The sequence below is a fragment of the Hyaena hyaena genome, unplaced genomic scaffold (assembly GCF_003009895.1).
Source record: "Hyaena hyaena isolate Hyena2069 unplaced genomic scaffold, ASM300989v1 scaffold_56, whole genome shotgun sequence".
Taxonomy (NCBI): Eukaryota; Metazoa; Chordata; class Mammalia; order Carnivora; family Hyaenidae; genus Hyaena; species Hyaena hyaena.
In genome coordinates, this window is record NW_024080688.1 from 1,447,985 (window position 1) to 1,459,281 (window position 11,297).

At 47.5% G+C, this 11,297-nt stretch overlaps 1 protein-coding gene across 1 annotated transcript in view; it reads right to left on the reverse strand.

Annotated features, from left to right (window-relative positions):
- Positions 1 to 571: 571 nt before the first annotated feature.
- The window catches only part of SYN2 (synapsin II), a 187,553-nt gene continuing 176,827 nt past the window's right edge, over positions 572 to 11,297 (reverse strand). The window contains exons 11-13 of the mRNA XM_039231379.1: positions 8,275 to 8,335; positions 3,991 to 4,210; positions 572 to 1,499 (exon numbers count right to left, since the gene is read on the reverse strand). Of these exons, the coding sequence (XP_039087310.1) occupies positions 1,364 to 1,499; positions 3,991 to 4,210; positions 8,275 to 8,335 (417 nt within the window). The 3' untranslated portion in view covers positions 572 to 1,363. The remainder of the gene's footprint in view (positions 1,500 to 3,990; positions 4,211 to 8,274; positions 8,336 to 11,297) is intronic.

Here is an 11,297-nt window from a genome sequence, read left to right on the forward strand (position 1 = left end):
CAGATGTCGTGTTTATCTTCACGTACTTGTGGTCTTTGGGAACCTACTGTTGTTGAAGTAGCCAGAGTGAAGTTCCTGAGAACCCACCCTCAATCGCAGGCCTCTTTAGGATGCCTGGGGCCAGGCTTGTGGGACTCGGCTTATCAGAGCAGATGGGTCCAGCCTCGTTGGCACCACCATGTGGGCTTTAGCTGAGGAGCTTGAGGGACCAGACAAGTAGGTCTAACTTGGCTGTCCCAGGAACAAAGGTGCTATGCTTGTTAGAAAGGCTAAAAATTCAGTAAAACTGGTGGAACTGCTGAGTTCCTGAAGAATGTTCAGTTGTCCTGCAGGAAACATTCACCAGGAGGTGTCAGGAGGCCCAGCATAAGTGGCATCTAAAGGACAGCCATACTCTCAAGCACGTGCAAACAGTCACTCACACATGAACACATTCACAAACATACTGGCACAAATGGCTTCACTCTCCTGGACTTTCCCCCTCCCTACACTTGCAAGCACACACATATGCAGCACATACACTCTCTCAACCAAAAGGGTGGCCTAGGGGAGACCTCATGGCTGAATCAAATGCTGGTTAATGCTGCTGCTTTTATTACACCAAAGGTCTTGACATTTATTTGGAGATGAACACAAAACTTGGCATACTGCTGTTACAGTGGCATGCATTCTCTACAGTGCACCTTCAGAGCTCAAGATCACTGCAGCACGCACATAAGAACGGCTCTCCAGAGGAGAGAAAAGGGGTGGGGGGCGCTGCAGATCCTTATTCTCTCCAGTATCAACGGACTATAAAGGTGCTCTGTCATGATAGTGGTGGAGGAATGTCTTGTGTTGGGCAGGTGTGTTTCAAACAGCTAAACAGGTATGACAAGGGATCCAAGTGTGGGTAAGTTCCTAACACTTAGAGCCAAGAGCATTTCTGGGTAAGTATATGCTCCCTAAACAGGCAGAACTGACTAAAGCAGGGGGCATGCTTAGCACTGCATCTGAGCTGGGTTAAGCTATCAAGAGTCCTCAGTGAAGGGAATTCTGGGTTCACGAAGAAGAATAAGACATGATGGCGCTGTCACAATAAGGCCACTCAACTCACAGCGACTGATGGGCTCAGAGGAAGCCCTCAGGACTACAGGAAAGCAGCTCTATTCTACCTGAAGTCAGGTGCCCTTTCCTGGTTAGGCACCTGCCCGGAGACTTTCACATGGTCTTTTCTACGCTGCACAATATCACTTAGCACAAGGGAGCAGAGGAAGGGGCACACACATCAAGGTCATGGGACATCACCACCAAACATGGCTGACTACTGTCAAATGTCTCAGATGCCCTTCCGGGTTGGGCTAGGTGCCCCCGTGTATCTGGAGAGCTAATCTGAAAAGAGGCTGGCAAAGGACTTCCTCAAGCTCCGGATGGTCTCCGCTTTGGCTTCATCCTCATTGGCAGAAGACCGGAAGAAGGAGGACTCAGAGAAGCTGAAGGCATTTGTCAGGGACTGCGACTTGCTTGAAGATAAAAACCAGAGAGAACATGAGAGGGGGTGTTCCCAGTGAGGCAGGGAAAGATGGTGACATGATACACAACCGAACCCCCACACCCCCCCGAGGGAGACCACGGTGATGGAGGAGAAAGCCAGCAGTGGAGTGTTACCAGGACCCAGGGAGGCCCCTGCACTATTAGCCTCACCTTCGGTGCTACTAAAACAGGAAAGGATGGGGGCAGCGTGGGAGAGAGGAGGAAGGGGAAAAAGAGAAGGGAGAGAGGGAGAAGGGGGAAAAAGAGAGAAGGGAAAGGAGAAGGAGTGTGACTCAAAGTCTGTTCCTTTTATTTAATGCTAAACTAAAGGGCCCACAGGCTACATTTCAGTCTCAACTTGGTAAGTACTAGTCAAGGACTCTCATGCCCATCCCTTCTAACGAAATATAGCGACTAGGGGACCCTAGACTCTGTACGCTCTTTCCCATCAACTGTTAATGGTGAAGCCAGCATCAGAAGGCCTGCCTGGAAGTCTTGGATCTGCCCTTTACTCACTCTTGTGCTTCTCTGGGACTCGGTTTCTCATTTGTGATGTGTAGAAGTTTTGTAAAATGATTTCGACACCTTTTCGGGTCTTTATACCCTGCTTTTTTTTCTGATTCCAAATAAACCTGGAATAAACGAACGCCTCAATTTGTCTGTTCTTAAAACGGATGTGTCCACCCTTGCAGCACTGGTGAAGGAGACCGTGGAGGCTCTGAGATGAGCCCCGAAGAGCCCTGCGGTGAGGTCTGTGGGGTTCAGGAAATCCAGGGGCAAAAGAGATACATATCAGGTGGACACATATGTGGATACATAAAGTGTTTTCTAATTAAAAACCCAAATCATACACATTTTTGGGACTTATTTTTCCCTTGAGAGACGTGATTCAGAGAAAAACTGCAGGCAAGAAGGTCAAGGGGAGACAAAGCCCAGCATTTGAGAAGAAGATACAAGGTCTGGCAACTCCAGTCGTCTGTCATGTCTCCTTGACTTTCACTGTGCCTCTTTCCTGATGGTTTTTGGCTGCAGACCCCTTCTCCTGGTGTCTCTCGGTCTTCTCTGAAACTTGGGGTGCAGCCCCAGAAACGCCCTTGTACAGAGCGTGAACAGTTTTTCTCCTACAGTGACTGTGAACAAATGGCCTGTCTTTCACTAAGGTTGGGGGTGAACCCCAACATGCTGGCCTCTGAGAGGGGGGCCTCTTCTGCATGTACAGCCGGGGGCGCCAGGTACAAACCTCCTGCTTGTTGTCAGAGGCCGGCTCTGTTCAACAATTTCAGCCCAAAGGCAGTGGCAACCCAAAGATCTGCCCTCGGACTAGGGCCAGGGTCAGCTAATGAGAAGGTAGGAGAGATTTTAAAAGTCAGCATGCAGAAAACAATTGTATTGAGGGGAGGTTATGGGGCAGATGAGATGTGAAATGTGCCACTGGCTAGAGCTGGGGAGTAGGAGTGGGTGATGCCCCTCCAGTCATGAGGGTGAATGACCCAGAGAAAGTGGTTTTCTGGACGACCCGAGCCCTAATCCTGGCTGTGCCACTAACAGAGTGGTTTTGAAAAAGAAAACTAACCAAATCTCTCTGAGAAGTTTACTCATCTATGCAATGCCTAGACTATCTCTAAGTGCCCCCCGTTTCCTCCCTCCCTGAAGATTCCCATCACCTCATTCTGACAAGTACTGGTGGGTCACTCCCATCCCCACAAGACACAGCTGTCTCTGCCGCAGTGATGACAGGGGTCTGTACGGACAGGTGTCTCTGGTTCTGGGGCAGAAGGTGGAACTGACCACCATCCACACCCAGATGCTGTCTATCCCAAGTACAGCGTTACTGTTTTCTAGGGGCTCTCAGTTCTTCCTCTGAAGCAGGACAGTGTGGTGGGGGCTTCTAGGGAGTGAGGAAGCCCAAGAAGATGGAGTCCTTCAGGCTCTCTATCTGGGACCTCCTCCTGACAAAGCTGAAGGTAAAAAGTTGAAATGGCTTTAACTACTTCCCCCTTTTCCTTCTGGGCAGGCTTGCTGATTGCACACCCTAAACTGTGAGTCAGAGTCAGGAAAGAGGATTTTTTTTTTTTTTTAATTTGAAAAAGAGAGAGACACACACACAGAAAAGGAATGGAAAAAAAGAGTGGGAGACAGAATTTAAAAAAAAGAGAAAGAGACAACAACCCTAAGCTAATATAAGAATAGGAAAGAAGGCAGTAACTCTGCCTTATTGGTATTCCCCAGGAAGAAAGAGGTGGGTTTGCACTTCTGGCTAGACCTTAGACTTTCACTTCCCTCTTTCCTACCCTCCCCAATCAACCCCAACCATGCCCCCAACCAAAAAAATAACCCAAAACCAAAACCCCAAAAAAGCCCCACAAAAATATCTGTAGCAGGAAGCCTGATTGAAGGTGCTTTCTAGCAGCTCTGGAGCCTAAGGCCTGTGAGGAGGGGCAGGAAGAGGGGAGGGGAAGGAGCTGCTGAGTCGTCTCTTACTTGAGCTGTGGGTGAGGCTGGGGCTTCTGTGGTGGAGCAGCCGGGGGTGGCTGGACCTCTGCCAGGGAGCTGCTGCTGGAGGGTGCATCTCCGTGGGTGGTGGAGGAAGAAGAGGAGGAGGAGGAAGAGGAGGAAGGTGGCAGTGATGGTCCAGGGGGAGGCCGGCGTGGAGGCAGCACCTTGCCTGGGGGCTGCATTCCTTGGGGTTGCCCAGGGCCCCCTAGGTTCAGTACAAGAAAAACTTCATAATTTAACCATATCAAAGGGTTTCCTTAGTAGAATCTATGTCTCAAAGGATGGGGTTAGTTAATTACCAAAAGGATAAGCGCTATTATGAGAAGCCACCCAGAGGCCCTGAAGGGCTCCAGAGCCAGTCCTTGGTTCCCCCCATTCATCCAAGCACCACTCGCTCCACCTCAGAGACAGCACCTCGGGCACAGCAGAAGTCAGGACAGGGAAGAAACCATGGCGGCGGCAGCCCTGATCAGAGGCAAGCTCTTTTACAGAAGGCCTCCCAGACCAGAAGCAGCCCACCCCTCCTCCCCAAAGTTTCCTTAGGTACAGAGCAACCCGCCCCACAGTTTACTAGGAGGTCTCGAGTTTCACACAGCAGACATGGTACAGAGCAGTGGAAAGAGCACAGGGTTGGGCATAAGAAAGTCCAAGCCAGAGTCTACTAGTGACCCCCTGAGCAAGTCAGCAAACTCCTCTGCACTTTGGTGTTTACAACCATAAAACTATTAAAAAGCAATCCCTACTCTTAGTTGTCTTTCAGATGGTAGTGTTTCAAAGACGTTAATGGACAAGAAAGTTCTTCAAAAAGCATTGTGTGCTTTATGATCATTGATGATCACAGACTGGTGATGGTTTACCGAGCTGGCCTTTGTCCAGCTCCGGACCTGCACGTGTTTGATTGTCACGCCCCCGCCCCCCCTCCCCCATCAGAGGTTCATTTTAACATTGGCCCATGCACATGACTAGGGGCAGTCTTTTGTTTCCATGTGCTCTTTTGCCCCTTAGTACCATCCTCAGGGGGCTCCAGTCCCTCCCAGGTGTGTGTGGTGGAAATTCTCCAGAAAGTCAAGTCTTATTCTCCCCTGGGGATGTTGTGGGCACCATCTGGCAAAGAAGAACCCCTGACCAATCCTCCCCACCCCTCCCCCTCGAAGGACCAGGATACTGTTCTCCCAGCATGAGACAGAAAACCATCTGGTGGCCTGGAGAGAAAAAAAGCCATGCTTCCTCTGGGGTTTGTCAAGCAGTTAAGTGTGATACCTGATTGCTCAGATTTTGCTAAGGGGGTTCCTGTACTCAAAAGTCAAAAGATGTCCCCATTAGTGCATACTGACTAGTGGAAATGATGCATAATTGGCCCGAGAGATCCAATTTCTCAGTCTCACTCCCAGAGTCCACATTCATGGGCCCGCTGGAAGGAGTGGGCTTTTAGAAACTCAAGAGGAGCTAAGAGTTGTGTTGAAGCTTAGTTTCCTAGAAACACCAGAATACCCATACTCCCTGGAGAGGCAGAATTATACATCTACACCACTGTGCACCCATGATCATCAGCCCATCTCCCTACTGATGGCATGGGCTCCACCTTATCAATTACCAGTGAATATACCAGGGTTAGTTATACATAAATAAATACATAAATGAGTAAATAAATGGAGTTTTGCATTGAAAACTTGAAGTTCCAAGTTCAAATCAGATAACCAGTGAAGCTGAAGATGATAGATCAGCATATTCCATGTTAACCAGTTCTGCCTCTTCCAAAGTTTGGCATCATTTGTATTATAGCCTTTTCTTGTAAAGTACAGCAAGTTGATAGCTCAGCCTCTTGTACCAGAACCTGAGTTCTTTCCCACTTGTACAGAGATGCTTGAATAGCCAGAAACTTTACAACTTAACACTGAAGACAGATATAACTTTTCCTTTATTGCACATTAAGCTGTACAAGAGAGTCACAAAAGAGAGGTACTTAAATCACTCTTCCAGCATTGGCTGAGGTTCTCCCAGCTGGATTGGTACAAAAAAAAGGGACAACATCAGAAAAGAAATGGGTACAAAACACCTGAACAGCAATCCTACACTGTGACACGGATGTCCCCCAGGCCACAGAGTTGTCCCTTAGCATGCTGCCTGGGGGTGTATAATAGTCAGGATACGCTGCCTGCTTGCATTTGGCAGTAGGAGCCCTAATCAGTTTCTCCCCGACCTGAGAGACCTTGGCTAACACCACCCTGGAGCCTGACTGAATCCAAATGGCAACTTTGTATTTGTGGCTCACAAATGTCACATGAAAAGCACCTGGATGTTCACACTGATAACATGCAGAGAAGCAACACCACCATCAGCTCACCGCTTGGACAAATAAATAAATAAATAAATAATAAAAATATAATAAATAAGTAAAGGTATTCCTCCATTCTGAGAAATGTTGCTTTATTCCTTTCTACCATTTCATCAGATTGAGGGGTATTTAAGGACCTGATTCTTATGCAACCCACCTGGAAGTGCATAATTGCATACGTGTACATATTTACAACACATCGACTGCCACCATCATCTAAGGGAGGAGTCACAGATGAGAACACTCACACTCAGTGCATTTCCCTGTAGCCTCAGAATTTTCCAGCAGCCAAAGGAGAAACCGGGGCACAAGGCCCCGGACACATAAATCATACTATCGACACTATTTATTCCTCTGACCTGGAATCCAGAACGGTAACATGTCAGTATAGAAGTGAGAGGAATGTGAAAGTAGAGCCAGAAGCATTTCTCTAAAATGCAAACTGCTGGCATGATCTCCCACGGACCATGGTGCCAGAGGAGACCACTCGGCGCCTGTCCCAACCTGGCTAGGAGAAGGCCTGCTTTAAACACCTGCCTCATCCTGCCCAGCAACTGCGTGTCAGAGGGAAGAGGGCAAACTGTGACGTTTCTTCAAGAGCCATGGCTGTGGAGCATCTGCCCCAAATACACACAAGCTAAAACTAGAGACAGTTCTTCCCAGGAAAGAGAAACTCCTCGGATTCTCTGGCTTCTAGAGGGCTCTTGTAACAGCTGAAGATGAAAGCAGGAGTCCACCTCGAGTTCTGTAGGCAGTGTACCCACTCTGTGAAATGAACGTTTTTTATTTGGTCTCATAATGCCTAGGGAGAGGCCAAGAGCACAACGGTCAAATCCTTCTCAGACTTTCAATAGCTTCCTGCATCCTATGTCCAAAATCACTACAGAATCATCTCTGTACATAGGTCAAGCTTTGGGTAATAAAAAGCAGCCTCAGTTTCACAGAAGCGCATAATATGGCCAATTCAGAAACAGCAACAAAGAAGAAACAACTTGGGGGACTGAGATCAACACAGAAAATACTCACAATTTCACTTGGATATTGCACATCAGCGGCCCCATTTTTTTTTTCCTAATCTCATAGTTAATTAGTCAATAATAAAAAAGAAGGTACACTTCGATGTAAAATATGAACACATTCCTGGAAATAGCTTGTTCTTTATATTTCATGTCATCACTAAAAACACAAGAGCTCTACAGGCACAGCCAGCCTATTCACATAAACTCAAACTGCACCAAATTTTTAGCAAATGGAGAAAAAGGTGGATGCCTTCAGATTCAACGGATGAAGCTATGGAAATTAGACCTTGAAAATCTCTTAAACTTCTATCTATTTACCCTAGTCATGCAGAAAGGAAGCAAAAAGCACAATTCATTGAAGATCCCAAGCACACTCATGGAGGTAAGCAGGGGGTGGGGGGGTGCCTTAATCTGAGTCTGGGGGGGGTGGAGAAGGAGAGGAGTTGGGTTTTATTTTTGTGGTCTTTGTTTCTCCCCTGTCCACCCCCTCAGTCCTATTTCACCCCACATTATGTAATACTTTTAAAAATACTATCAAACCACCCAGAAGATAGAGTCGCACTGGACTTGGGAGAGGCACAATTCTTTTGTACACTGTTGACAAACAGCCCTGGAATCACAAGTTATACAGAGAAACATAAGTGAGCATTACAAGCACAAACGGGAACAGGTAAACAACCAGACAGAGGAGCTGACACTGCATAGGAAAACACAGTCCAGTCAGCATTGAAAACGCAGAACCGGCACCACTGGGGGCGGGGGGTCTGTCGCTCCCCTCCCCGCTTTCCTTTCCTTGTTTGTTTTTTGGCTTAAAATTTCTGCTTTGAAAAATGAACTACCAATCGCTTTAAGAAGCTTGGACTTGTTTGGGCCCTACTGCAATGCCATTACAGTCGAGAATGTACTGTAAACAACCTTGAGGCGCTGGCCGCTGAGGTGGGGTCTTGCTTGAGTCCGGATCCTTAAGTGTTCCACTCTGGAAGACAAAATGCAAAAGAGATAAAAACAAAACTCTGAGCAGATTCCAAAGAGAAACCCTGTGGCTCCATGGCATGAGTGCAGTAGGACCTGATGGGATCCATGGGATCTGGCCTAGAGGCTTCTGCTGGTCCAGAAACGCCTCAAGGGAGTTCTCAACGTCTGGGGTGTTGCTGGGGTACAGGTCTAGGGAGTCTAGGCCTTAGTCCCACACTGGTAGGCAGTGCCTGAAACCTCCACCCACCCCCCACCCCCATTTTTCATTTCCCTCCCTTTTAGATGTATTCTGTTCAGAAGCTTTAAATCTTCTAACAGCATCTGGTTTCTTCTCTGGTGGCTGCCTGTTGTCCGGCTCCCCCTCATACTCGTAGCCCTGCTTCCTGAAGGAAAGGGAGGATCCACACCAAACTCCAGACAGTGGGCTGGGCTTGAGGCAATTCCAGGGGACCTGAGAGCAGGGGCTGGACTAGGTGACTAGCCTAGACTTGCTTCAGTTCTCCTGTGGAGTTAACTCTGGAGTGAGATCAGCTCTACTCTTTGGGCTGCACTGGAACCCCCACAGGGAAGGACTTGAAGGAGGGGGCAGCTGTCTGCTACCCCCTCCCCCCGCCCCAACCCTTCTTACCCAGAGGGGAGGAGTTAAGACGTTAATGCTAGTCAAAGTGCCCAAGGCCAGGCTGTTTTTCCTTCTCAGATAGCATAATCACATTTTACCCAACAACATGGCTCCACTCCCATGCTCCCTCTCCTCCCAGCTGTGATTCTGATTATGCCCTGACAGGATCAAAGATGCATGTGACTTCAGTTTGTCTAACGTTTGAATTAGAGGCAGTGAGCACTTGGAGCATAAGTTCAGTACAAGAGAAATGCTCTGTAAAACCTAAGGGCTCCTGAGTGTGCCGATGGTGACGTCACAGAGGGAGCTGCAAGGGCAAGGCTGTGAAATTGGCTGAGCGCGTCATTAGCGCTCTCCCACTTCCTCTTTCAGTGCTCCTCTCCCTCGTGACGTGCCCCACAGCCCTACTCCCACATGAAAACCATCTCTCCTCCTGTTCCCCATTTCCTACAGGCCTCCGAATCTCACCATCAGTCTCTTCTGCCTATTAAGGGCTGTTTTCAGCTCCATTCAAGGACAGCCAAAGTGTTACCCTCTCTGGTGTCATGGTCTTTAACAACATTGCCTAAAACTGTTCTACTAAGAGGACTTGGGGGAGTGGGAGACAGGCGGCCTTTGAAATGTCCTTAGCACGACGGCATCAGAAGGTGTGTGTTCTATCTACATTCCCCACCCTCTCACAGATCACAGCAAGCACACCAATACTTTCCCTCCCCTTCTTCCAAGCCCTGTCATGGGATGCATGCTTGGTCTGAGCTCTGGCACCAAAATACCCACCCCCAACACAACAGCTGGAGACCACACCATCCAGTTGGAAGTAAGACCCATCAGCTTTTCTCTCAACATCTAAGATTCACCACCTTCTCCTGACCACTGCTGGTCACTCCCGTACCATTTCTTGCTTAGACTACTAGACTACTAGTATTAGTACTCTTAGTACTACTACTACTACTACTTTCCCACTACCAGAATAGTCTCCTCTCTCTCCAATCTATTCTCTCCATGCCTACCTGGTGTTCTCCTATACTCCTTTCCTAACTGTGTCACTTTGCTGCTCTAAATAATTTATAGCTAATCTGACATATGTGCCAGGTAACATACTGGGCACTTTTATGTGGGATTGCCATAAACCTCCTTAAGATCTCTATAAGGTAGATGCTATTATTATCAACATCTATCATTTTTAAATAAGGAAACTGAGGCCCAGCTAAGTCAGGTAACTTGCACAGTCACACAGCAGAGACTGATGCAGCTGGGCTGCGAGGCCAGGCAGTCTGATGCTCATATTTTCTTCCCATTACCAGCAAGATGACATCCTTTGGGTTGACATCCAAAACTTGCTTCAGCATGGTTGGAATTGACCTTCTTAGCCTTCTCTCGGCCTCATGCCCTAAACACACCTGCTCCCTCCAGGCCTGATCCCTCACTGTTTATTCTCTAGGCTAGGCCACACCATTGTTTATGCTGAGTCCCTTTTCTCCCGTTCTACCAATCCCATCCAACACATCCTAGAGGTTTAAGTCACCTTCTATCTCATCCTTGAAATCTTTCGACTTTGATCTCTTCTCTGAAACAGCACTTAGGAGAATCATACTACTGAAGAGGGCCTTTGGTGTTATCCTGGGGATGATGCTCACAAGAAGATAGATCCATCAGAGAACAGACTAGTGTCTTCATCTTCTCATGAATTTCCAACAAATACAATGTCCATTCAAAGAAAAAGTGGGATATAAGGCCTGGTACAGGAACTATTTATTTAAAAAGTTAAAACAGTTGGAATCAGGAATATTTTGGAAAATTCAAGACTATTAAATTTTTACCAACACCATCAAGCACAGGGCTGAGCATAATAAGAGGTCCTTAATAAATGTTTGTTAAATAAATGAACAGTGAAAATCCAAAAAGGACTAGGGTATGTCTTTAGAAATGTTGTTAAATCATAGATAAAGTTAACTTTGAAGTTAAATCGTATTGTATTTGGTATCAACTCCAGAGAGCAGCTCTGAAAATGCTCAGATTAGGGAACTAAAATTGAGGCCAGCAGAGGTGTCTGCCTGTATATCAGATACAGAAGATAAAGTTAAAACAAGCCTCAAAGAAATCAGAAATTGGTTCCATTAAGACTGCCTAACCCAGGGGTGCCTGGGTGGCTTAGTCGGTTAAGCGTCCGACTTTCGCTTAGGTCATGATCTCGCGGTTCGTGGGTTCGAGCCCCGCATCGGGCTCTGTGCTGACTGCCAGTTCAGAGCCTGGAGCCTGTTTCAGAGTCTGTGACTCCCGCTCTCTGACCCTCCCCTGCTCACGCTGTCTCTCTCTCTCTCTCCTAGAAATAAAAAAAAAAAAA